The sequence below is a fragment of the Saimiri boliviensis genome, chromosome 12 (assembly GCF_048565385.1).
Source record: "Saimiri boliviensis isolate mSaiBol1 chromosome 12, mSaiBol1.pri, whole genome shotgun sequence".
Classification (NCBI taxonomy): domain Eukaryota; kingdom Metazoa; phylum Chordata; class Mammalia; order Primates; family Cebidae; genus Saimiri; species Saimiri boliviensis.
This window is the reverse complement of record NC_133460.1, coordinates 62,712,012-62,739,125: the sequence shown is the minus strand read 5'-3', so window position 1 is coordinate 62,739,125 and position 27,114 is coordinate 62,712,012. Positions and strand designations below refer to the sequence as shown.

The following is a 27,114-nucleotide window of genomic DNA, read 5'->3' as shown; positions in this document are numbered from 1 at the left end:
ATCATTTCAAGCATCTAAGTCAGTTTGTGCTTTCTTTGAATGTGACTCAGAACTTAGGCAGGACCATAAGATATTAGATCTTATTAGGGCTACATATGTGTATATATTTATAAATATATATATGTAATGACATGACATCTAGGCTAATATCCTTCACATGTTCTGTTTAATTCATGTTGAAAAGATGTTACCATTTCAGATTTAGTTGTTATATCCCTGAGAAGCTTATTTATTTAGAGCTTAGACCATGCAAGTTTAAGGCAAGTGCCTTTGGTTGAGGAGACATCTATAAGCAGGGCTACTTGCATTTAAAATGAAGCCTCTCTAGTCGCAGGTGATTATCAATTTAAGAGAGGAATTTTGTTCTTCTTATATTTTCTTATTTTCTTCTATTTTGTTAGAAACTGTACATCTAACACCTAGAGGAGAGCCTGGCACAGATGATATACTGCAAATGTGTCATCCTAAGAATGGCTGAGTAAATTATTGAGAGATTATTAAACAACGAAACCTCATTCAGACCTCAAAAGAGGTGCATGTGTACAATTTTTTTTGAGATGGAGTCTCGCTCTGTTGCCAGGCTGGAGTGTAGTGGTGTGATCGTGGCTCAATGCAACCTCCGCCTCCCAGGTTCAAGCAATTCTCCTGCCTCAGCCCCCCAAGTAGCTGGGACTACAGGCATGTGTCACCATGCCTAGCTAATTTTTGTATTTTTAATAGGGATGGGGTTTTACCATATTGGCCAGGATAATCTCGATCTCGTGACCCCATGATCCGCCTGCCTCAGACTCCCAAAGTGCTGGGATTACAGGCGTGAGCCACCAAGCCTGGTCATGTGCACCATTTCATAACATCAAACCGATGTCTCCAAAATCAGCCTGCTTCTACTCTGCTTTATTGATCAAATTATGGTAGCCTAGGCCATGATCACCTCGTTCTGGAAACTAGGCCCTTCAGAGAACCCCTCCCCAGGTTGTATGTGAGTCTCCTAAAGGGTCCTCCATGTGACACATGCCAGTCTCCTGCCTCATTCCTCCTGTGGCATCTTCTCCATTCTTCCTCTACATATCTTTGTGGCACCTGTCAACAGATGCCAACACCCCTGGCAGGTGGACTGGCCTTGGATTCCTTTAAAGCCTGCAGTCCCTAAAGACAGAATCGCCAACATCCTTAGAGAAGCAGAGCATGGTGACTTCGCCCTAACTCTGAACACACTTTTCCGGCTGGATTCTGAGGGAGAGCTGCTTGAGGACAGAGTTCCACAAGTTCTTCGGGACCGCTCATTGTTCCCAAATCCCCTGGCATGTCAATGCCCAAATGCAGGCTGCCAGGGGCACAGGTCACAGATGCTGTGGCACCCACCCTGTCCTCCACTTCCCTCCAGACCCATCCTTCTCTCTTCTCCTAGCATGAAGTAAAAGCTTCTGGACCTATAGGTGGGGTGGAAACATTCTGGGGGTGAGAATGCATGGAGGGGGTCCTCTCTTTCAGGACATGGTGCTCTAGTATGTGGGCCACAGTTACAGTCTACTGAGCTTGTGTAAGTAGATACAAAGCTGGTGCTAGGCACTTTACATGTATTAGCTCTTATCAACCTCTCTGCAACATATTTTGCACCCTGTATTAATGAGGAAAGTGAGGCCCAGAGAGACTTGACCTCTTGTCCAAAGTCACACTTAATGGCAGGACCAGAATTCAGACCTAGAGCTGTCAAACTGTAAAGCACTCTGTTTTTTCATGTGATTAGAAGATCTGAGCTCAGCTGCAGGAGGACTCTGGAGTCATATCTACTTATTGTCCATGGGGCTATAGCTTCATTCTTAGGGCCAGGAATGGGCAAGCCTGCCCAGTGTGCCATTTCTGCCTCCCAGCTCTTTCCCTGGAGGCCTATCATGGTGCCAGCTTGAAGCTCCGCCTGTCTCACAGGGACTGAGCAGGCAGCTCCTTGGCCCAGCATTCTTAACACAGGGACTTGGCTGGCTCCACCCCAATGGCAGGGTCTCCTCCAGCACTGACCACACTTGCCAGTCCCTTAAGTCTGGCTGTATCCTCCTCCTCTTTCTCAGTGTGGCTCATGCTGGCTACTGGGCACTTCCCCATCCATGGACAGTTTGCAAGATCGGCTCTGCCTTGGTTCAAGTTCCTGGGCTTGTTCAAGAGCTCACCCTTGATCCAGGGTCCACTTGCTAGCCTGAGCTTCCAGCTCAGAGACCTTTATGACCCCTGTCTGAGAGACAACAGTACTTCCCAAGCTTTCATGCCCACCCTAGGCCTCCCAATTCCTGCCGTTGCTGGGCTGCACTGGTAGGTGGGAGAGTGCGTAATTGATTCTAGCTCCAGGTTCCATTCCTCCCCAAGAAGCCCTGCCTGGGCTTGTCCTGTTTGGGAGAAAAGTCCAGCAGACAAGGCCTGCAAATGTCCTGCTATTCGAGGTATATGCATGGCAATTTGGACAAACTTTTTCAGCCTCCTTTAGAGTCAGATCTGGGGGTCAAAGAATGGATCCACCCACTGAAGGAGCCAGGAGGCAAGTTGAACTTGGCTGTGTATCAGGAAGACTGGTCTCCACAGGTCAGCAAACACAAATGAAAGCAGGGAGCAGAAGATCAGCATGGCCTTTGGGTAACAGATTTTATTTACCATTTTACAAAAGAGGTTGATTGCATGCAAGCCGTAAGGATGCTGTATTCCCTGTGGAGGTCAAGCACGATCCAGTACAGCCCTCTCCTGAAACACAGGCTGGAAAGTACCTGTTTGCTCAGTCTGGGCTCCTGGATAGCTAGAGTCCACCTCTTGCTTAATACTGCTCAAGTCAGGGACTGTAGAAGTCCCAGCAAGGATTCTGCACACTGGCACATCTCAGTAACACCTCCAAACACAGACTCAGAAATCAGGAGAGCCACATGTGCACATAATCTCTTTAAATAAAATCACCAATGTATTCTAGAGGGGCTGTTAGTGAGTGGAGTCAAATGCCAAGAACCGTTCTACTTTTCTCTCTCTGTGCACACATCTAGATTTCCTGATAGCAGGTTCCTTAAAGCAAGGCACAACCTGTTTGTATTAACCCAAGAGGCCTTGTATAACTTCTCTCCTAGGGAAGGTTGTCACAAGCTGACGTCTGCCCTGGCTAGACCAGATCCTTGCTACCAACCTGCTGTCTGGCCTCAGGCAAAGCATTCCTCTCTTGGGAACTCATTTCCTTCATCTTGGCAAATTGGAGACTTGGAACGCTCTTTCTCTCTGATGGTAGCTGGCCAGGATCGCAGTGGTGATGGGTAAGGGAAGAATGGAAAGAGAGGTATATGAGTCATGGCAATGCCATCGTCCAGTGGTAGCCCCCTAAGCCCAGCACAGTGCCTCCTGGGGTGCTTGGCAGAGTAGCTGTGAGGCTCCAAAGACCTTCTGGAAGAGCTGCACCCAGAGAACTGGGTTGCAGAAAAATACTTTGCATTCATGCTGCTTTTCACTTGGTTAATGCCCTCATCACCATTATATTCCTCAGTCCTCACCCCAGACCTACAAGTGAGGACTCACTAACAATCCCTCTAGAATACATTTCTTCATTTACAGATAAGGAAGAGGATGATCAGTTAGTTTAAACAGCTTTCCCAAGGTGATACGATGTGAGCAGAAGAACTGTATAAAAAAGGAAGTCACCCTGCATCTCAGCCCTGACATTCATCTACTGCCCTGAGTTCTCTCTTCGAGGATGGCTGGTGTGGCAGCTCCTCAGAGAGGGGCCCTGATGCTCCTCTGGATGCCTTTAGGGCTACCTCTATAACTCCAGCGTTGACATTTCTGGACTCAGGGCAGTCCTGGATGGAGACATCTACCCTCAGTCTTGGCAGGGTCCATCTTCCATCTCTGTGTCCCTGGTCCCATGTGGGCATACCAGTGCCCACAGTCTCTGCCCAGACAGAATGCTCTATCTTTCCAAATGCATCCCAGCACGGTCCTGAAGTCAGTGTGTTTTCAGTGCATCTCCGCCCTCCCCTTACCTACATTTGCTTTCCTACAGCCCAAGAGGTTCGCTGACCACCAGCCTGAGACAGTGCTGAGCCTCCTTTTCCTGCTCCTGCTCTCAGCTGCAGGCATCGGGATCCAAATTCTAGTCAGCATCCCATGTGGCCAGGGACCTGCTGATTGACTAAGGATGATGAGATCCCAGTAGGACCTGGGGACTGTGAGGTCCAGGGTTGGTGAATAGAAGACACATCGAGCTTCTTGTCAATTCCCAGCCCTGAAGAATGGGGGGCATTGCAACAGTGCCAAGGATTTGAGTAATGGGGAAGTATTTGCCAACTGCATCCTGTAGCCCAAGCAATGTCTTGCCCAAGGCCCTGACCGGAACCCTGTATATGGGAGTTACACCATTGTACAAAACAGGGGTGACTTTAAGGAAAAGAGGAAGGAGAGCATGATCAGAGCAGCAGGGTAGTCAGGGTGGAGCGGAGGAAAGAGGGCGGACCATAGCACACATACTAGAAGTAAGCCTTGCTGTGCACACTCTTCTTCTCAAACTTTTGCTTGAGCTCAGAAATCAGAGTTGACTGGACAGGGCTTCCCATAGTTTTGGGGTTTGGTGGGGGTTGGGACTGCTGGGGGGTGAGAGAGCCAGAGACAGTAGGCACGGTCCAGTGGGCTGCGCCCATGCTGGGCGCCACGCTGGGAGGTGGAGGGAGAGCTGGAGCTCTTGGGGGCAGGGAGCTTTCTGGGCTGTTGTTGTTGCAGTTCTCATTAGGCGGTTTCTCTTTGAGCACGAACTTGGTAGCGGCTTTGGCGCTCTTGGACTTGAGCCACTCAATGCGGATGGTGCGGGGCGCAGGGGCGGACCGCTTGCGGACCACCCGTCGCACTGGCAGGACCTTGTTAGACTTCTTGTTGCGCCAGAAGGTGGCGGTGGAGATGAGGACAGTGATGGCCACAACGGTGGCCATGGTGCCGGCCAGCACACCCACAGCCTTCATGGGGTTGTCCTTGGTCTGTATCAGGAAGGCAGCCATGGGGCTCCGGGAGAGGGTCTGAAAGAGAGAACCACTCCCTGCACTCAGCTGTTCCCACCTGGTCATTGGAGTCCAGAGTAGGGCATGTGCTTCCTTAAACCTAATGGTTTTTAAACTTTCTGAAGTCAGGAGTCCCTTTGAGAATCTGATAGGCACTATGCACTATGGGCTTTTGTTCAGGAAAATGCATACAGGGAGAGTATGATGCGTGCAGCTCTCCAGAAAAATGCATGCAGAGACAGCATAGTGCAGACCACTCTCTAGTACAATGTGCCGAGACAGAACGCAATGCAAACAACCTCATTTGGATTCAGAACTGCTTTAGCTGGACTCTGCCCTTGAGAGAGTAGGAGATTACCTGCCTTTGATTGTGGCAAGGAGTGGGGGGTCCGTCTGCCCAAACATATCAGGAACCTCTTAAGTGACTACTTTTCTGTTAGACACTGAGCTGAGAGCTACACATAATGATTTCACTCTGCTTTTCAACAACCATGTGAAGGAGGCATCGTTATTTCCATTTTACAGGAAAGGTAACAGAGGTTTAGCAAAGCCCAAAGTCACACCATTAGTAAGTATTGAACTAGAAACTCAACCCCATTTCCAAAGCTTGTGTGTTTCATGGCACAGGCTGCCTTTGATAACATTGAGTGTCTTTTTTTCTTCATTTTTTTTAAGATGGTGTTTCACCATGATGGCCAGGCTGGTCTTGAACTCCTGACCTCAGGTGATCCACCCACCTCGGCCTCCCAAAGTGCTAGGATTACAGGCGTGAGCCACCGTGCCCGGCCAAATTTATACAGGCTGGAGCGCAGTGGCGCAATCTTTGCTCACTGCAACCTCTGCCTCCCAGGTTCAAGCAATTCTTCTGCCTCAGCCTCCCAAGTAGCTGGGACTACAGGCGCGTGCCAAACGCCCAGCTAATTTTTGTATTTTTAGTAGAGGCAGGGTTTCACCATGTTGGCTAGGATGGTCTTGATCTCTCGACCTCGTGAGAGATCAACCCTCCTCGGCCTCCCAAAGTGTTGGGATTACAGGCATGAGCCACCACGTCCGGCCCATTGAGTGTCTTTTGGAGGAAGCCTGGAGATGGTACTTCTCACTTTGCCCACATTGCAGAGAGGCCTGAGCTGGTCCTCTGACCCCTTTTTCCCATCCATGGCTTTGCACTCACCTCAGCGTCTGTGATGTCAATCTTGAGTAAGGCCGTGGTGCTGAAGGATGGGGAGCCCCGGTCCTTAGCCTGCACCTCTAGGGACCATATGCAGTCCCTCCCGGGTGTGATGTTGTGCAGGGCATCCAGGGAGCGGATGGAATTCTTGAGCCAGATCTCCCCCGTGTGGGCATCGATATCAAACACATTGGCCGGCTCTGCATGGGTGATGGAATAGTCCACCAGGTTGTTGGGTTCCTCTGCATCCTCATCTATGGCCTATGCACAGGGAGAGACAAACAGAGCTGGGCTTTCAGGACCATCCTTGTCTACACTGGCTAAATCAGCATGTTGTATGGGGCTTGCTGGGTTGATGGGAAATTGTGCTAATCCTATTTTGAGAGGATTGAGTTTGGAAAGGAATAGAATGTGTGCCCTCCTATAAGCCAGGGTCTATGTAGGCCTTACACATGTGCTACCCGGTTCCATTCTCAGAACCAGTCTAGGAAGCAAATATTGGTGAATCCATTCCATGATGCAGAAATGAAAACTTAGATGCAAAGTGGCTTGCCCATGGATATAGAGGTATAAGAAGGACAGCCAGGATCCACAGTCAAGTCTGCCTGGTTTCAGACTTCATCCTTTTTGCCACATTGGCAAGATGACAAAGTACAGTGAGAAAACCACTCTTTCGAAAGCAGGCAGACCAGCTATGTAAAGGCAAGCCAAAGACTTAACCCATCTGGCCTGTTTTTTCCTTTGTTGAGTAGCACTGCCTTCTTTACTTCTATGTTGAGGTGGGGTTGGGGACATATAAAATATCTTAAAGTCCCTTGTCCATCGTGGGAAGCCAATAAATTTTATCTCCAGTGAAATTCGTATGCCCCAGTATCTCTTGCAGCTGCTGGACCTAGGCTTTCAGGGGAGCTCAGCTGCCTCTGAAACTCACCTCAATTTTCACTGGGGTCCCCAGCACCATCGTCTTCTTCTGAATGCTATTTCCAAACTGAGGGCGGTGGTCATTGACATCTGACAGTGTGATAAACACCTCAGCTACGCTGTACTTGCCTTCCATATCCTCTGCCTTCACAAAGAAGTTGTACCTGGCAGTGGCCTCCGCATCCAAGCTAGCCCAGGGCTGGGTGTAGATAAGCCCAGTAGATGGGTGGATCAGGAAGCTGCCAGGCAGAGAGTATAGGCACAGGTGTGCATGCATACACACACATGTGCACACACGCACATGCCTGCAATAACGAGCTGCCTCCTGAATCAACAGTGAGGTGTCACATAGCTCCTCCAAAGTGTCCCACCTGCTCCCTCCTAACCTTGCAGTCTAAGTAAGGTAGATCCACCTGTGGACTCACCCATCTGTCACTATTCAGCTTAACAACTCCAGTTGTAGTCTTTGTCTTTCTCTTCCTATGGCCTGCCCCCTCCCCAGCCGGTCCTGCTTGTCTGGCTCCTGAGGTCCTGGACTCTGACCTTCTTCACCCTCTGCCTCAGCTTTCCACTTCCTCTCTCCACTCCTCTTCACCCAGTCTCCTGTCCCTCCCAGGTCTCTCCTGGCCCTGTCACAGACCCCCTCCACCCTCAGTCTTCAACCCCCTTGTCCGAGGCCCCGTCCTGGATTCTGGATCTACTTACAGGTCTGCCCCAGTCCCATAGATGGAATATTTCACTTCGCCCCAGTGTCCTGTGTCTGGATCCACAGCCTGGAAGAGAAAGAGCTCCCGGTGGCATGTGCCTCTTTGTCAGCGGGTGTTGGCAGTTCCCATGCCCCGAGGGTAGCTTTCAACCACAAAGCAAGGGGATTTGGGGTTTGCCCAACTGGGGAGAAATTGGTGGAGAGACCTGCCCGGGAGCCTTGGCTTTCCTCCAAGAAGTTTTAAGTGCTGAAATAGCCAAGAGATTTAGATCTGGAAAACATTCATCTCTCCTTTGTAAATGAGGAAGGAAGAGGGAATGGGTCCTATGCCCTGTGCTTGTTGTTTACATGTATATCCTCATTACGTTCTGTGAGGTGTTGTAATCCCCATTGTATGGATGAAGAAACTGAGGCTAAGAGAGGGCAAGTATCTTGTCCAAGGACAGCTAATGAGTGTGGGCTTTGCCACTCAAACTGGAATTGACCTTCCAGATTTGTCTGGCTTCACAAGGCCCCCATCCCACCCCAGTTCCTGAGCCAGTCTCCAACCCACTGTGACAGCCACCACGCTGGAGCCCCCTGGGGCATTCTCAGGAATCCTGGCAACGTAGTAGTGGGAGTTGAACTTGGGGACATTGTCATTGGTGTCCAGGAGCTGGATCACAACATCCGCTGTAGAACTGAATTTCTCCGGGGTGTTCACTTCAACTGCCAGGAGCTGGGAAGGAAGGAAAATGAGGACTTGTCTGGGTGGGCATTCACCCTGCGGAGAGCCTTCCCACCTCACCTCCCCAGGACTGATCCAGCCTCCATCTGCCAAGTCTCCCAGTCTTCCTCACAGCTGCCAACCGGCTATTTCTGCCACCATCTGCAAGGCTCACCTCTAAGGCCTGGCATCATCCTCTATCCCCTCAATTGGCTTGTAATGCCAGTTTTCTGATCATTCCCATCTATGTTGGAGTCAGTTTATTTTGTCCCCCTGAGCTGTGTATTCCTTTCCAGTTCCAATTGTCTTGACTATTTTTATAAGTTTATTGCCAGAGATAAAAAACCAGTTTAAGCCGGGTGCAGTGGCTCACGCCTGTAATCCCAGCACTTTGGGAGGTGGACGCAGGTGGATTATGAGGTCAAGAGATCAAGACCATCCTGGTCAACATAGTGAAACCCTGTCTCTACTAAAAATACAAAAAATCAGCTGGGCATGGTGGCGCGTTCCCGTAATCCTAGCTACTCAGGAGGCTGAGGCAGGAGAATCGCCTGAACCCAGGAGGCGGAAGTTGCGGTGAGCCAAGATTGAGCCATTGCACTCCAGCCTGGGTAACAAGAACAAAACTCCGTCTCAAAAAAAAGAGAAAAAAAAAATACAAAAACAGTTTAATTTGTCAAAACTTGTTCCCAATTGTCCAAAGGAAATTCTAAGGAAGAGTTAATTAGGTACAACAACAAGAACAACAACAAACGGGTCAGGCATGATGGCTCATGCCTCTGATTCTGACACCCTGGGAGGCCAAGGTGGGAGGATCACCTGAGGTCAGGAGTTCGAGACCAGCCTGGCCAACATGGTGAAACGCTGTCTCTACTAAAAATACAAAAATTAGTTGGGCGTGGTGGCATGCACCTGTAATCCCAGCTACTTGAGAGGCTGAGGCATGAGAATCACTTAAACTCAGGAAGTGTAGGTTGCAGTGAGCTGAGATCGCACCACTGCACTCCAACCTGGGAGAAAGAGCAAGACTCTGTCTCAAAAACAAAAAACAGGGCTGGTGCAGTGGCTCACACCTGTAATCCCAGCACTTCCGGAGGCTGAGGTGGGCAGATCATGAGGTCAAGAGATCGAGACCATCCCAGCCAACATGGTGAAACCCCGTCTCTACTAAAAATACAAAAATTAGCTGGGCATGATGGTGCACGCCTGTAGTCCCAGCTACTCGGGAGGCTGAGTCAGGAGAATTGCTTGAACCTGGGAGGCGGAGGTTGCAGTGAGCCGAGATAGCACCACTTTACTCCAGCCTGGCACCTGGTGATGAAGCAAAACTCTGTCTCAAAAAAAAAAAAAAAAAACAAGTCCTGGCTCTGTTGCCCAGGCTGGAGGGTAATGGCACTATCTTGGCTCACTGCAACCTCTGCCTTCCAGGCCGAAACTATCCTCCCATCTCAGCCTTCTAAGTAGCTGAAACTACAGGCATGCACCACAATGCCTGGCTAATTTTTGTAGTTTTTGCAGAGATGGGGTTTTGCCATGTTGTCCAGGCTGGTCTCGAACTCTTGGGTTCAAGCGATCTGTCCCACTCAGCCTCCCAAAGTGCTGGAATTACAGGTGTGAACCATTGCACCCAACCAAATTCTTTATTAACTTAAGGAGAATTCAAACTTTTTAAACAAGGTATGCCTTTTATGTCTCTTGCTTTCTTTATGCCTCTTTGTAAAATTTTGCATTTTTCATCATTTGCATGATGCACATTTCTTCTTATGCTACTTCCTACAAATTTTATGTGTTGGTTGTTACTGTAAAAGAGAATTTTTAGTCTCATATTTTCTTATTATTTTCTGTATATAGGAAAACTACTGGATTTTGTGCATTAACTTTGTAATCAACCATGTTAGCAACTTTGCTGTGTTTCTAAGAGTTTTCTTTTGTCTTTTCTAACCAAACAATCGTATTATCTGCAAATAATGACTATCTTGTCTCCTTCTTTCTAAAGTTTCAACTTCTTATTTCCTTTCCTTATCCAGGTGATAGCAGGCATCTATGCTTTGTTCCTAACTTCATGGATTGCTTTTGTAATAGTATTTCACTTTTAAGCATAATGCAGGCTATAAGAGGGTATATGTATATGTGTAGAATTATAAATAACAATTTTAATCATGTCAATGAAGTATTTCCTTTTCCTATTAACATATTATGTATGTTCATATATAATATGCATTTTATAATACCTTTATAATTTTACATAATTATCAATGATATCACAGAAGTATTTTTTTTCCTCTTCTTCTAAGATTGTTATTAGGAGAGATAACAGATGTCGAGGTATATGATAAAACATCTATCTTGATCATCAAATAGTTTTTCTCTCAGTCTATTAACATGGCAAATTTATTGGTAGTTTTCCTTTGATCCCCACACCACCACCTGCATTCCTGGGGCTGGTTGTGGTGTGTAAGCCAGGAAGCTCAGTGAGGCTGAGGCTGTGAGCAACCTGCAGGAAGAGCAGAGGGCTGGAGGAGAAAAGAGAAGGGCCAGGAAGGCCAGAGAGTGACAAGAGACCCCTCAGGAATGAACCAAGATGCTTGCATGAATTCCTGGGGCACTCCCATTCAGGGCAGTGAGTTCAGGGCAGCACCAACCTTGAAAGTTAATACTTTGGACTTTTCAAAGTCAATGGCAGCTGAGTTCTCCACAATGATCGTGACTTGGGCTTCATTCAGGACTGTCTGTGGAACCACTCGGAAGATGCCCCTGGCTCCCACCAGCTGCAAGTTGAATTTGGCATTGGCTCCCTGGAGAATTTGGAGAATAGAAACAGGGAAGATGAATGAGGATAGAAATTTATATTCATACTACATAGAAGCCTTCACATGCCCCTAACTTGGGAGATTATTTAATAGAGTTTCTGCATCTGACTTTTCCTTCTGAATGAATTGTGAGTGCCTTCAGGCTAAGCAGGTAGTCTTTGATTGGCTACTCTCCCTCCTCTCTCCTCTTATCGTTTCATTCATTTTGTGGCCCACTTGGCCCCTGCTGTATACATAGGGAAGGTTGATGCAGACGCACTTAGCTTTGGGACCTCGGCTCCATGCGGTTTGCGGGAAGGCAGAGTGGAGGACAGGACCACGCACCTGGTCAGAGTCATTGACGGTGATCTTGAGGCCCCTCAGGATCTCTCCCTGGGGCGGGTGCTCATTCATGGACAGCTCAAACCTGTTTTGGGGTCCACTCTCTCCGTAGAATGTTGGTGGGTGGTTGTTGAGGTCCACAATCCTGATGGTGACTGGGACTATGGCCTGGGCAGCTGGGCTGCCCACAGGGCTTATCTCGGTCACCTGGGATAGGGAAAAGTGGCTATTGCTGTGTGGCAGATTGTCCAGCTCCTACCTCCCTTGTATAATCCCCTCAGTTTGAATGTGTCCTGGTCTAGCAACTTGCTTCTGAATGATAACATATGGCAAAGATGGCAAGCAATCACTTAATGATTAGATGACAAGAGAGTGTAACTTCTGTCTTGTGAACTCTCGCTTTTGCTGGTTTTGATAAAGCAGGTAGCTACAGCTGACAGAGATGAATGGTGACCTCTAGCCAATAGCCAGCAAGGAGCTGAAGCTCTTAGTCAAACAGCCCACAAGGAACTGAGTCTTGCCAATAATTGGGTGGGCATGGAAACCAGTACTTCCCCGGTCAAGCCTGCAGATGAGACCCCAGTCCTGGCTGACAATCTGATTGCAACCTTGCGAGGGACCTGGAGACCAAGGACCCAGCCAAGCTGAGCCTGGAGTCCTGAACCACAGAAACTATGAGATATGAATGTGTATTGTTTTAAGCTACTAAGTTTGGGGTAATTCATTACACAGCTGATAACTAATACAGCCTACAAAGCCAGGGCCAAGAGCCCATAGGCACCCTGTGAATCATGTGGCAAGATATCCTATGAGCTTCTTCAAGAACTCCTTTCCCTTGTTCTGTAATCATGCTCTGGTCTTATGTATCCTGAAATCACCCTCCCTGGACTCCACTCCTTCACACCTTCACTGTTGTCCCTTTTGATTCTCACCCCATCCCTCATTCAGATACTTCACCCTGACTTCCACACTGCATCTGGCACCGCTACTCTTTCTTCTTCCCAAGTGTTCTATTCCCATGGCAATGTGACTCTGCTCTCTACAGCTTCTCCTCAACCTCTCTAATCCCTCCTGGGTTTCCTTTACCTGCCCCTCTCCTCACTCTCAACCTCTTCACACAGCTCCCACAGCTGTGCTTGGACGATTGTTCTCTCTCTTCTTCTTCTCTGGGTGCCTTTATTCCCTCCCACACCTTCCAGCTACCTGTAGGTTGACATTCTCTCCCACAGTTGCAATCTTGTATGGCCCAGGTTTCGATGTTTGAACTTGCATATCCCTTAGGCATTTCAACTCATCCTTCCTCACCTACTTCACTTGCCCTCTGTCCTGTACTCCTGATGGCACGGTACCACCAGGCTTCATCTATTCCTCTCCCATCCTTTACCCTCAAGGTCAGACAACTTCCTCATTCTGTATAATCTGCCTCATGCATACTTTTCAATTTCTCCCTTCCTTCCACCCTGCCTCTCCTCACCCAGATAGGCTCTCCTCCCCTGTTACTTCTCATCCAGTTTCCTCTGAACCCAAGTTGAGACCAGAGTTCTCAAATTCTGGCTGGGACTGGTGCCGGAATTACCTGGGTGCTTATAATATGCAGACTCCTGGGTTTGCCCCAAACATACTGAATTCCTACACCCAGGAGTAGATCCTAAAAATCTTGGTTGGCCCAAATCTCCAAATTTGGGAGCTCCACTGGTTTGGTGAGCGGCCAGGTGAACTTTCCTAGTGACTGTAATCCTGCTGAAAACCTTCCAATGGCTCCTTATTGCTCTTGGACAGGACCAGCTATACAATTTGCAGACCCAGTGAAAAATAAAAATATGGGGTCTCTTGCTGAAAGAATTCCAAGACAGCCAACTTGAAGTATTAAGCTTAGTGTGGGACCCTCCTAAGTATAAGTCCCTGTGTGACTGCACAAGCCACACACCCAGCTCTAGAGATAAATCCCTTGTATAATCCCCTCGGTTTCAGGGCCTTTGCTCCTCTGGCCCCAGCCTGAGAGTCCACCTTTCCTCCTTCTCCAGGCTACCCATGGGCTCTCTGCTGTGGCCTCACCTGACTCCTTGTTGTTTCTCCAATACATCACTGCTCTTCCCTCCAGCCTGAGCTTGCTGCGCTTTCCTGGCTTAGAATGCTTTCACTCGGCCTCCACCCTCCACCCACCCAATGCCGGCCTCTGGCAGCATGCACCTGTGAGATCCCACCCATGCTCAGGCACTGCTGCTTCAGTCCCACCTCCTCCCACCTTTCCGTGACTCCCTGTTCGTGAGTTCATGTCTGGTGCAGGTGCTCTTTGGAACAACATCTAGCCCCCTCCCCAGACTATGGGCCCCAGGAAAAAGGGCCTGGGTATCATCACTTTTATAGCCTTCTAGGACCAAAAGCAGGCAGGGAAGACAAAGCTAGAGGGAGGGTACCTGTACATGCAGCTCATACACCTCTCTCTGGAGCTGGGCCGGGCTCTGCCTGACGGAGATGTCTCCAGACGTCTGGTTAATTTCAAAGGCTCCATCGCTCCCTGTCACAGAGAAGTGCCCTGAAATTCTACACAGGGCCACGGGGAGGCGCAGGGGAGTTGTGTCAATGAAAGCTCCCCCTGCATTGCCTGGGAAAGTCTCCATAGAATGGAATACTGTCATCTGTGTCTTGTCAACATGGAAACAGTCTCAGAGGGGCTAAGTAACTTGTCTAAGGCTACACAGTCAGTGCAGATCTGGGACTTGAACTCACTTCTGTCCAGCTCCCAGGTTCCACACTGTGCCCCTTCTCTTATGCATAATACTAGATGTGCATGTGTGCACATGTGTGTGTTTGTGTGTGTGTGTGAAGAAAAGAGAGGAAGCAAGGAGGACATACAGTGAGAGGAAGACATGGACACATGGTCGGGGAGCAGGGAAAGGAGGGACAGGAGGGAGGGAATAAAGAGAGAAGAGGGAGGGTGCGGAGTGGGACAGGCAGGAGATGGGGTGGGTACTCTGGGACTGGACAAAGCTTTGCAGTGGTGATGGGAGGGAAGGCAGCTGAGGTCCCGTGAGGGTGGGAAAAGGAGGCTGGCAGGTTTGTCCACATGTGAGCTGCTGGAAAGTGGGTATGCACAGGCATGTAATAGAGGCAGCCTGGGGCATACAGATGTGCACACATCTGGGACCAGGCACCAGGTGCAATGTCCTGGCCTAGCCCAGGGACAGCTCGGCTGGCTCAGTTGCTGCCCAGCTGTGGGAAGAGCACAGACTGTGGAGCTAGCAGGCTCAGGTTCAAATACAGTGATGGAAGCTTGGGATGCCTATTTAGCTTCTCTGAACTTCGGTTTTCTTGTCCATATACAGGGCTGCTTTAGGGAGATGCCATATCATCACTGCACTTGATTCATTTAATTCAGCTATATGCTGTGGGATAACAATTAAAAAGAATGAGCCGGGCGCGGTGGCTCAAGCCTGTAATCCCAGCACTTTGGGAGGCCGAGGCGGGTGGATCACGAGGTCGAGAGATCGAGACCATCCTGGTCAACATGGTGAAACCCCGTCTCTACCAAAAATACAAAAAATTAGCTGGGCATGGTGGTGCGTGCCTGTAATCCCAGCTACTCAGGAGGCTGAGGCAGGAGAATTGCCTGAGCCCAGGAGGCGGAGGTTGCGGTGAGCCGAGATCGCGCCATTGCACTCCAGCCTGGGTAACAAGGGCGAAACTCCGTCTCAAAAAAAATAATAATAAATAAAAATAAAAAAATAAAAAAAATAAATAAAAAGAATGAGGAAAATGCATAGCCATTTAAAAAGTGTGAGAAATGTTGCCACACGTTCCCATCAAGGAGCAAATACCCAGGGGGAGAGGAGCATGGGTCAGCACCTCCGTGCTGCTCTCAGTGCCCTCGCCCATGCTCTCCCAGCTCCTGGGTGTCATGACAGGCAGGGGACGAAGCACACAACCCAGAGACTTCCTTGTCTTGGGCCCTGCCCTTCCTTTCCATACATCTTTTTTTTTTTTTTTTTTTTTTTTTTTTTTTGAGACGGAGTTTCACTCTTGTTACCCAGGCTGGAGTGCAATGGCACGAACTCGGATCACCGCAACCTCCGCCTCCTGGGTTCAGGCAATTCTCCTGCCTCAGCCTCCTGAGTAGCTGGGATTACAGGCACGCACCACCATGCCCAGCTAATTTTTTGTATTTTTAGTAGAGACGGGGTTTCACCATGTTGACCAGATGGTCTCCATCTCTTGACCTCGTGATCCACCCGCCTCGGCCCCTCAAAGTGCTGGGATTACAGGTGTGAACCACGGCACCTGGCCCTCTCCATACATCTTGTACTCCTGGTCCTACAGATGAGGGAGCTGGCATCTAGAGAGGCTGGGGAACTTTTGGCTTTGGCAACCTTGACAGTCAAAGCTGCAGCCCCCAAAGCCGATCAGACTCACCATTCACGAGGCTGTAGAGAATCCGATTGGGTTTGCCCCGGTCTCCATCCATGGCGACCACCTTCAGTACCTCCGAGCCCTCGGGGAAACAGGAGCAGCCGCTGCCTGATGGGCAACACAGGGGCTCTCCCCCACCCCAAACAATGTCCCCATGATAAAAAAAGGAGGCACTACCCCCACCCAGGAAAAGAGCCAGGTTTCTGTGTGGCCGTGCACCATCACCCTGCTCTCCTGTGCCGAAGGCTAGATGCACTCACTGACCTCCAGAGCTGGAGAAATAGCCTGAGCCTCCACTGCTTCCTCGCCGGTAGGGGGCAGTACCCAGGCTGTTCGGGGATTCTCAGGCCTCTTGCACCAACTTCTGGCCCACAGACCACACTCAGCCCTTGCCTCTACTGCTCCCCACTCTTTAGCCTCACTCTCACTGCCACCTCTATCTTTTGCTTTCATCCCACCCCAGAGGTGCATGAAGGGAGAGAGGAAGGACAGGTGGGAGAGAGACCAGGCCTCATATGTGAGGTCCCAGAATTCAGATTTTATCCTGTGGGCATTTGGTGCTGCTACCAGGGTTTGGGGTAGGGCTGCCCCAGCTGTGTAAGTCTTGCTTGACCTCTGGCTGTTGTTCCCTCTTAAGCCCCCCTAAACTGGCCCTTCTCTCTGGTTGACTCCAGGCTACTTCTTAACCTGGCACAGGTGCCGCCTCCTCCCTTAGAGCCTGCCCTGAGCCCTGTCCCTCAGCACCTCCTCCTCTCAGCTCCTCAGTGGAATGGCCTGGGCCTCCCCTGGCCCACCCTGCAGGCCCCACCCAGGGCAGTCCAGCAGCTCTTTCCCTCACTTTGAGCTTGTCTTCACCACTGGGTCCTCAAAAAATGTTTCCTTTTGCTTTATAAAATAGAGAATAGGCCAGGTGCATTGGCTCACGCCTGTCATCCCAGCACTTTGGGAGGTCGAGGTGGGTGAATCACCCGAGGTCAGGAGTTCCAGACGAGCCTGGCCAACATGATGAAACCCCTTCTCTAGTAAAAATACAAAAAATTATCCAGGCATGGTGGCTCACGCCTGTAATCCCAGCACCTTGGCCGGCAAGGCGGGTGGATCACGAGGTAGGGAGATCGAGACCATTCTGGCTGCCCAACATGGTGAAACCCTGTCCCTACTAAAAATACAAAAATTAGCCAGGCGTGATGGCATGCTGCCTGTAGTCCCAGCTACTCAGGAGGCTGAGGCAGGAGAATTGCTTGAACCCAGGAGGCAGAGGTTGCAGTGAGCCAAGATCGCACCACTGCACTTTAGCCTGCGTGAAAGAGCAAGACTCTGTCTCAAAAACAAAAACAAACAAGCAAACAAAACCAAAAGATTAGCTGGGCATGGTGGTGTGCACCTGTAGTCCCAACTACTCGGGAAACTGAGGCAGGAGAATCACTTGAACCCAGGAGGCGGAGGTTGCAGTGAGCCCAGATTGCGCCACTGTACTCCAGCCTGGATGACAGAGTGAGACTCTGTCTCAAAAAAAAAAAAAAAAAAAAAAAAAAAAGTCCAGAATAATCAGACAAGTGCAAATTAAGAATTCAATTCAATTGTGTAGAGTTCTTAAGCAGTGGCCTAGTGAGGCCTGGCTCCAGCCTGGTCTCTGTCCAGTGGGAGCTTATGGTCTAGATGGGGGAAAAAGGGCCAGTTCATGGCCTGAGGCTGGGTCAATCCACAGAGCTGGCCTCTGTGTGAGGAGAGTGACCAGGGCCAGCCCAGTCACCTCCAGCAGGGGGTCCCTAAAATCACAAGGGTCAGGGCAGGAGGCATCTGGAGGGGACACTGGCTCAGGGGCACAGCCACCCACCGGAAGGGTGTCCTCATACACATAGCCATAGTAGGGTGTGCCCACGAAGACAGGGGCCATGTCCTGAACATCCTCCACGTTGACTGTGACCGTGGTGGTGGCTGAGAACACCACGTCAGCCCCATGAAGCCTCCCACCGCCATCCTGCGGAAGAATCGGGGGCCACAGAAGGAGAGTGAAGACAAGTTGGGATGTGGAATTGAACAGAACCCTTGAGAACCTGGCTCCTGCCGCCTTATGGCTGTGAGGCCAGCTGTCCTCTCCAAGTTTCTGTTTGCTCCTGTGTCACCTGGAGAGACTTCTCCTCTCACAGGGGTGTAGAGAACATTAAAGTGCCACCATTCCTTTGCAAGTGGGGTTAGTTCTCTCTCCAGAGAAATCACATCAGATGGGTGGCAGGAAAAAGGCATGCAGAGCTAAGTTCCCCCTGCCAGCCAGGAACCAAGCCTCAGGCACCTCCTGAGGACCTACCTACTCTGTGCATGGCCTGTGCTGAGTGCCAGGGGCCCACAGCAGCAAGACTTGGGCCCCGCATTGAGCATCATATCGGAGATGTGCACCCAGCCCAGCCCGTGCAGCTATGGGCAGGTGAGGCTGACTCGGACCTCCTGGTACAGGCTGCAGTGGGATGGCCCATAGCCAGACTGTGACCAGCAAGGGCCTGCCTGCAAAAGAAAGTGCTGGGCCTAGAGGGACAGCTGGGGTTTTGCACTCTCTGCGGGGGAAGAAGCTTCTGTGAGTACCTGCTGGCTTCCAATGCATTTGAGAAATATGAGAACCTTAGTTGAGTTTCGGGGGGAAGGCAGGTGAGGAAACTGAGGCTCAGAAGGGGTGATTGGTCATACAGAGAGGAGGAGGTGTGTAAGCAAGCCTGGCCAGCGAGATGGAGGTGGCTGGAGGCCATGCTGTTGAGGATGTGACGGGACGCCATTCTCTTGGCCATCCCACCTGGTCCTACCTAGGGGATCCTGGCTCATTCGTTTCCAGGAGGCATATGCCCTCCTCGAGCCCACAAAGCCCAGCCTCCCTGGAGAATATATCCAGGCAGAAAAGATTCCAAGCAGCTGCGCCCTATCTCCCCACACCTGCCATGTCTCCTGCTCTCCAAACTGCTCCCCCTCCCCTGTAGAACCTACTCAGTTCCAACCCAAGGGCTGAGGAGAGACTAGATGCTCCCCTGTCCCGCTGTGTTACCTTGGCGACCACGGGGATGTAGTGGGTCCGGGACCTCTCGTAGTCCAGAGTGGCCTCAGGCTGGAGGCGCAGCACACCGCTGTGGCGGTCCACAGCAAATGGGGAGTGTAGGTTCTAGAAGAATTAGGAGGCAGCTGGACCTCAGGAAGAACCCAGGCCAGACCCAGGAATGCCCACTCTGCTTTCTGAAGGGAGTCTTCACTGCCTCTTGTCACAGGACCTCAGGGCTGAGGTTCCTGCTTCAGAGCACTCAGTTTTTCTGGTCCCAGGTTCTCCTTCATAGGACTGGGGGCTTTCCCTCCCACACTCAGTCAAAAACACGATGTTCCCTTCTGGGCCTTTGCTTTTCTTCCTGCTCAGCTGGAAAACCAGTTTTCTTGGCCTCCGCTGTGGGCAAAGCTCTGGACTGGAGGGTCCAGCAGGTGGCACTGTCTGCAGAGTAATTTAACCTGGAGGTGGCCAGGGTTGAGTGTTGTCCCTTCTGCTCTTTTTTCTATTGACCATTCTGGGCTTAAAAGTCACAGTGAAGGAGGGAAACGTTGGGACCTTCAAACCTACAACAAACAAGTGACTGCGGGCCAGTCCCGGGCAGCCTGGCGTCGGGGCAGAGGGCATGTAGCCTGAAGGAGGCTGGCAGGGAGCACTGGCCTCCAGTGGGGTCCCGGGGGACCTTCTGTCTGGGTAGGGTCAGGCGCTAGTGCCTTGTGCTGTTATTGGGGCTTTACATGTATGTAATCTTCACAACAATGCAGCAAGGATGTGTTTTTCTCTCTCCCATGTGATACATGAGGAAATTCAGCTGGGAAAGTTAGATAACACACTGAGGGTCATGTGAAGGGTGAGGGGTGGGGTCTCTCCAGCACCCATGCAGTCCAGGGGACTTCTGGGCTTGTGTTGTTAGGGGCAACAGAGCTCTGCTTCTTTTGAGTGTTGTCCCTTCTGCTCTTTTTTCTATTGACCTTTCTGGGCCTACACAGGGTTCTCCACCCATGTGACAGCCCCTGAAGAAAGGGCTGGGGATGTGGAGGGCTGAGGGTCCAGGGATATGGAAAGAGGCAGGGGACAGGCTGACTTAGAGGAAGTCAGGATGGGCCCATCAGGGGAAAAAGGCTTCTGTCCCTCTCACATCCCCTCCTGCCCATCCCAATCCTTCGTGGACTCCTCGGGAATCATAGAGGCACCAACCTAAATGCCTGGGTAATGGAGGTAGGGGCTGCCCAGGTGTCCCCTCTGGCCCAGCCCCAGGTCACATCCTGTATGTCCCACCTTACCTGCAGGAAGTAGGTGACACTCCCTCCAGAGCCTGTGTCCCTGTCCACCGCATGGACCTTAAAGATGCTGCTCCCAGCAGGTATGTCCTGAGGGGATCACAGCCACAGGGGAGGGTCAGAGACAGTGATAGTGTTCTCAGGGGAACAGAGGCATAGGGGCATGCAGCAGTGGGGTCAGGGGAGTGAAGCACCAAAAAGAGGTGGACAGGTAAGGATAAAGGGTGTGAGCACCCAATGGGGGCAGTGGCTCAGAGGGGGTGCAGGAAAGACGGAAAGGGAAATTGGAGCAAAAAGACGTAGTGAGGGGCTGGGGGAGGTGCTTGAGGAGAGAGGGAGAAGGAAAAAACCAAGCCCCCAGACAGATAAAGGGTCTACCTATGAAATAGCAATCCATAAAGGAGGAAATGATTCATAACCACAGACATATTTAGGATCACCAGGGACCATATACCTACATTTTAGAGTAAGAATGTGACATCTTTCTCCTAGTGAATTAGCAAATTTTTTTTTTTTTTTTTTTGAGATGGAGTTTCGCTTTTGTTACCCAGGTTGGAGTGCAACAGCATGATATCAGCTCACTGCAATCTCTGCCTCCCTGGTTCAAGTGATTCTCCTGCCTCAGCCTCCTGAATAACTGGGATTATAGGTGCCCACCACCATGCCAGGCTAATTTTGTATTTCTAGTAGAAACGGGGTTTCACCATGTTGGTCAGGCTGGTCTCGACCTCCTGATTTCAGGTCATCCGTCCATCTTGGCCTCCTAAAGTGCTGGGATTACAGGTGTGAGCCACCACACCTGGCCTGAACTAGCAAACATTTTAAACTTTGAGAATCCAGTGTTGTCAAGGGGCAGGGGAGAAAAACCCTCACATTGTGGGGAGGGAGCACACAGATGCCTTCTGGAAAAGCAATCTGGCAACGCCCCGTGGGCATACGTGCTTTTGATACAGTAATTTCAAATCCCAAACTGTATCTTAAGGAGAGAATCCTAATTAACAGAAAATAAATGGATGCTCAGAAGTTGATGTGTCTCATGACAGCAAAATTTAAAGCACCTTAAATATCCAAACATCAGGGAATGATTCTGTAAATGATAGATCATTCACTTGATGAAAGCTATTAAAACGATAGTTACCCAAACTGTACAATTAATGAGGAAAATGCTTATGTTATAACTTGAGTGCAAATAGGATATTGAAAGCATATGTTTAGTATAATCACAACTATGCCAAACAAACAGGGAAAAAAAAAAACAACTCTATAAATGACAAGAAGACTAGAAGGAAATACACCAAAATTTAACAATGTCTCAAGTTGGAGGGAGTGAGGGTGATTTTGAAAACTCGTTTTCCTTACTTTTCTACGTAGATCACAATTCTACACTAAACATATATTATGACTACAATGGAAAATAGCAAATGAACATTCCTTTGGAATAAAAGTGAATGTGAGAGGAAGCAGGTGGTGACAGAGAGGCTCTCCATAGAGCCGTGAGCCATGGCAAGGCCACAGGGCAGCCCCAGGGGTAAGCTACGGGCCTGGGTGGAACACTTGGCCCCTCCAGTGGCTCCTCACTCACCTCGGGAACCAGGACGACATAAGGCTCCTGAATGAACCTGGGTGCCTCATCATTGGCATCAGTCACCAGGATCACAACTTTTTCAGCCACCTGAGAAGGGGCAGAGGGATCAAGAGCCAGTGCAATGAGACCTTCTGAGGGATGAATGGATAGCAACCTCTAACGCTCCAAGGTACGTGTCTCTTCCCATCCCTCCTCTCTCTCTCCCTCCTTCCTTCTTTTACTCATTCATTCAACACACATTAAGCAGCCTCTTAGTGCCAAGCACTGTGTTTCATCCTGGTGACAGAAGACAGTCTGATGGTGTGTTATTTTGCAGTAGTCATAGTGGCTGGGATATCAGGGCAAAGATAAGCATATTTAAAAACACGCTGTATCTCCTCAAGGTGATAACAACAGTATGTCAGGCACTGGGGGCGGGGCCCTGCCCTGTACCATGTACACATGGCCCATGTAAATGCATCCGTTAGGGTTGGGAGTGCCTGGACTGTGGTGGCGGAGAGCAGGGAGGCTTCTCAGAGGAGTGAGAATTAATCCCTGAGGGAGGTTTGCCAGGAGGAAAGAGGTAGAAAGGTGTGCCAGGATGAAGAGGCTGCATTGTACAAAGGCAAAGAGGCGTGACATGCATGGTGAGCTGAGAGGAGGGAAGTAGATTTATGTCTAGATTATGGCCTGGGTGGGGCGGATGTGAGAGAAAAGGCAGCAAGGCAGATGGTGCCCAACGGGGAGGCCTGGAACGCCAGACTGAAGCTGGGTTTTCATCCTGCCAGTGGCGGATGCCAGCTATTAGCACTTTCTGAGCCTTGGAGTGGGCAGATCTGACTGGCCCATAGTGACAACTTCAGAGACAATTGGGGTGGGGGAGCCTGGAGACCAGTGAGCCCCTGGGGTTTGTTAGGTCATCCAGGGAGCACTAATGAATGCTGAGAGAAAGTAGTTGCTGTGGGGTGCCCAGGTGTTCAGCTCAGGTGACTGAGCAGGAGGCCAAGACCCAGGTGGGAGAGGCAGATGAGGGGGGCAAGTTTCAGGAGATGCTGTGGAATGCTCAGCTCAGACAGCCTGATCTCTCCATTCCTTCTTTTCCTTCCTTCCCCTCTGGCCTTGCTGCAGCCCTCTCCTGTGGGCACTTTGGGCAGGTCTTGCTGGGCCTTGGCTTAAACTTACAGAAAAGCCCCATGAAGGCTGGGGGAGGAATCATGCTGGCCTCACCCTTCTCAGTCCCACCTTGGACGTGCACTCACCAGATTCAGGCCGTCAGAAATGCTGATGATGGCTTCAATCTCATCCTCCCTCTGTGAAGTAAAGGGACTGAGTGAGTGAACAGGAGTCTGACACTCCATGGGACCCTCATGGCTGGGTGGAGCTCTCCCTGGCCCACGAACTCATCAGAGGAGGCCTGGGCATGCCAACAGATCCCTGGAGCAGGCTGGGTGGTGGCAGCAGCATGCCTGGCAGAGTAGAAAGCTGCCTCCCCTCAAGCTAGAGACCTTGTTTTGGAACTTTATCTCTGGGGTTCTTATAAACCCAGAGACCCAGAGGATCTGTTTGGGCTCCAACAGAAAATACTCTCCTGCCACAGTGAGGAGAGACGCCGACCTTAGTGTGCTCAAGGTCCCATGAAGGCTTTTCCTCTTTCTTTTCCTTTTTCTCCCTTCTCTCTCCACACCTCTCCACAATCCAGGGCTCTGCAGAGGCTCACATCCATGGTATCTCAGTGCTCCCCAGGATATGGTGAGACCTCAATGGGGAGAAGTATCGGAGGTCGCCAGATCCCGTGGGTGCCAGGGAGTGGGGTACTGGCAGCACAGATGGGCTCCCCTGCTTTGTCCCCCACCAGTCTCTGAGACCTCCCTTTCCTTTCTCTACCCTGTCCTGCAGCTAGTGGATGCTGTCACCAGAGCTGGCAGCATCCCCACAGCTGAGATCCAGTTAGCCATACACCAGGTTGGTGTGCAATCTGAAAAATCCCATACCTTGTCGCCTGCAAGTTCCAAGGGGGTAAAGCGGAGGAGCCCTACCAAACTCAGACTCACTCCCAACAAGTCTTTCCAGCCCTGACCTGCTCTGAGTTCCTGTGGTTCATGGCACCTTTCCAAGGACAGACTTGAAAAATCACTTTGTGAGGTTTCTTTCAGAAACCTCAAAGTGCAAACAGATTTATTTTTAGTGGAACATGCTTAAAAGATGAGCAGGGCTGTTAGGTGCTCATCAAAGGAGCCCAGTGTTCTGTCTTTGTGAACGAGGAGCATGAGAGTAAAGCCCACTCTGGTGATGGGAAATGGCCCAGAGATCCCACAGAGCAGATATGCCCAGGTGTGCCCCTCATCCTCTCCTCTGCAAAGAGGTTCTAACCAACATGCTCTAGGGGAACTTCAGCCCACCAAGATCTGCCTGCAGGCAGACACCCCTCAGGGCTCCCCACACCTCCCCATACCTCTCTGTCCAGTTCTTCAACCAGGGTGATGTTTCCAAAAGTGGGGTCAACAGAAAAGACACTTCTAGCACTGGGGTCAAAGCTGATGTGGTAGGAGATGGGGTCTCCCTCAGGGTCTGTCCCATTCAGGGTGTATACGTGAGAGCCTGGAAGGAGGCACAGTGGAGAGACATAGAATCTGAGACCCAACTTTTCCCAAAAGTGGCAGCTGCTCAGGACCAAGGATTCAGCTGCTTATAAACTGACTATTCAACTCAGTGCCAAAGGTACCGCCCTGAACTGAGCTCTCACTGCTGGCCTCATCCCTGCTGGCTGCTTCTCACTTTGTATCTTTATTCTTCACAGCGGTTAGATGTGATGATCAGTCACTTTCCAGATTGTAATGTCTAACACCGGTTACAGAGCAGGTGCAGGTCTTCCGTGCCTAACTGTAGCACCTGTGTTCTGCTCTGCTTGGTAATAACTCCTTTCTCAGGATCCAAGATTGAGGGGCTCCTGGGTATAGGGAAGGGGAAATGGGAGCAGCCATTAAGGCAGGAGGGGTGACCCACAGTACAGCATTGTCCCAGATGCCTGGACCGGGTTCTGCAGGGATTTCTGAACCGGGTGCCTGTTTTACTCTGCTCCTGCTTTCCCGGAGATCCCAATGCCCACAAAGTAAGAGAAAGGGAGTGTGAAATCTCTCCTTTCTCCTCCCCTTTCTCTGCACATCTCAGCAAGTTGGATGTTCTTAGGCTGTTTTAAAGCCTAGATACCTGGGGCTCAGGGAGGTAAATACATTTGCTCAAGGTCACACAGCCATAACCTTACCGCCTGCTTCCTACAGCTGCCTGCCTCAAGGAGCCACCCTGTCTCTGGACGGTAGCCCTGGTCTCCAGGACTGGCCAGGCTTAAGTCGCCATGGCAGCGATGACCTTCTTTCCTGCCATTCCCCGGGGGAATTCGGAGAGCAAACAGGGAGCCCCCGGCCGCGCCCAGCAACTTGGCGCTGGCCGCTTATACAGGCTCGGGTGAAACACAGGCTTGGTCCCTGAATCCAGGGGAACGCGAGCCACCCCTCAGGGAGACCTGTCGGGAGCCAGTGCCAGGGCTGCTCACCTACAGGGGTGTCCTCTGGGAGGCTGAACAGAGCCATGTTTCCGTTGGTGCTGCCGACCCCATTGTCGAAGAAGTGCGGGGCGAAGTTGGCCTGGGCTGGGAGAAGAACACAGAACAGACGGACACCTAGACACCAGGAGGGAGCTTCGCACCAGCGCCATCCCGCGTCAGGCCCGGCTCCTGGGCAGGAAGGCGCTCGGTCTCCCCAACCCAAGTGCACTGAGGATGGGGCGCCGCCCAGAGGATGCCCCTCACTCCCCAGTCCACCTCCAGTGGGCTCGGGCTTGTCAGGGACACGTAGCAGGTGGGCTCTGAGAACCCAGGTAGCAACCTAACCCCGCCTTCATCAATGGGCAGATTGCACCTGCGCTCAGAGACCGGTAGTGCCCCAGCCAAGGTCACGCCGCGGGCCAGGGCACTATCCCCTGCCCCACGCAGCATCGGAGCTGCCACCAAGCCTCCAGCTCTGCTTCCGAACAAGTGCAGAGCCGCGGGGGTCCGTCCGGACGCCAAACCCCGGGGCTCTAGGACGCCAGCTCTGGAGAAGCGCCCCGGAGCGCCCCACTCCTCCGCTACCCCACTACCCACTACCGAATGTGCCAGGCTGATGGAAGGACTTCCCCGCTCCCGTCCACCAGCCCGAATCCCACTCTGGAAGTGGTCCAGGACCATGTCCCTGTGGCCAGCTGGGTGGCCCCGGCGCCCACCCCCTTCGCCGTCCGCGCGGCCGGCGGGGCCCTGCGGCCACTCACCCAGGCAGAGGCGCAGCAGCCCCAGGGCCAGGGCGGCCCACCCGCCGCGCCTCATGTCTCCGCCGGCGCGGAGCGTTGCCTGCCGCCGCCGAGGCCCGGCGCAGGGGCGCGGAGCATGCCCTGGGCCCGCGGGGAGTGCAGAGACGACAATGGGGGCAGCGGCGGCGGCAGCCGCGGCGGGAGGGGGCGCGGGGCGGGAGCCGCGGGTGGCGCGAGGGCGCTAAGAGGATGACACGGCTCGGATCCGCTCCTGCCCTGACGAGACCAATTAGCTGCGCAGAGCGGAGGGACCAGCTCCCAGCCGCGGGCGGGGGCAGGGGGCGTGACCAGAGGACTCCCCGCCCACCACGCCCCCTTTGCCCGGCCGCCGGGGTCCCCGACAGGACTCTGTCGAGGAGTGGCGTGGAAATTTGGGCTTTCCCAGGTCCCTAAGTCCTGGTGGGGCTCGGCCTTCGCAGGAGTTTTTTTTCCTCATGAGCTTCCTCTGTGACTTTCAGTGGCTTAGCCGTCCTCTCTGAGCTAAGCGTTGCGGAAGAAAAGTTAGCGGAGCGGCCGGGAGGGCCTTGCCTTAGCAGTCCAAGCAGGTTCCATGTGCCGCGTGAGACCAAAAGCTAAGAAAAAGGGTGGTGGGTGGGCAGCTGATGGTGAGGGGTTATCAGGACTCCCTCTCAGTGATCTCAACCCATTCCTGCCCTGTCCCCGAGGATGGACCAGCTCTCCCAAAGGATCTAATCTGTGTGGTGGGCAGCAGGGAGGACTCTCAAGTCTCCACCAGGGTGAGAGGCAGTTCTGCTCCCCATCCCCAGTCGGTGCCCAGTCTGGGACCATGATGGAGCGGCTGACCCACTTTTCAAACCTTCCAAGAAGGAGTGAAGGGCTTGAAGGCAGAGTTAAGCCCCATCTC

The 27,114-nt window shown here is 51.5% G+C and overlaps 1 protein-coding gene across 2 annotated transcripts; it reads right to left on the bottom strand.

Annotated features, from left to right (window-relative positions):
• Positions 1 to 2,614: 2,614 nt before the first annotated feature.
• CDHR1 (cadherin related family member 1) lies at positions 2,615 to 26,491 on the bottom strand. Of its 2 annotated transcripts, XM_039478405.1 has the most exons (17): positions 26,211 to 26,491; positions 25,459 to 25,554; positions 24,361 to 24,506; positions 23,168 to 23,218; positions 21,927 to 22,016; positions 20,348 to 20,434; positions 19,077 to 19,190; positions 17,883 to 18,026; positions 16,049 to 16,127; positions 14,056 to 14,156; positions 11,642 to 11,845; positions 11,150 to 11,302; positions 8,355 to 8,519; positions 7,801 to 7,868; positions 7,106 to 7,334; positions 6,178 to 6,435; positions 2,615 to 5,024 (listed from the first exon to the last, which is right to left on the bottom strand). In XM_039478405.1, exons 1-17 carry the CDS (start codon positions 26,263 to 26,265, stop codon positions 4,485 to 4,487), a joined length of 2,580 nt encoding a protein of 859 aa, XP_039334339.1. In that variant the 5' UTR covers positions 26,266 to 26,491; the 3' UTR covers positions 2,615 to 4,484. The 2 variants fall into 2 exon arrangements, with proteins under 2 accessions (XP_039334339.1, XP_039334340.1); XM_039478406.1 differs by lacking the exon at positions 17,883 to 18,026.
• Positions 26,492 to 27,114: the final 623 nt, after the last annotated feature.

What these genes read in the sequence shown, in the direction of transcription:
- CDHR1 (XM_039478405.1), bottom strand. Translation starts at nt 26,265, where the DNA reads ATGAGGCGCGGCGGGTGGGCCGCCCTGGCCCTGGGGCTGCTGCGCCTC. An exon ending in TCTCTACAGCCTCGTGAATG is followed by an intron (nt 14,157 to 16,048) that starts GTGAGTCTGATC and finishes TCTCTGTGACAG; the next exon opens with GGAGCGATGGAGCCTTTGAA. An exon ending in CCGTCAATGACTCTGACCAG is followed by an intron (nt 11,303 to 11,641) that starts GTGCGTGGTCCT and finishes CAAATTCTCCAG; the next exon opens with GGAGCCAATGCCAAATTCAA.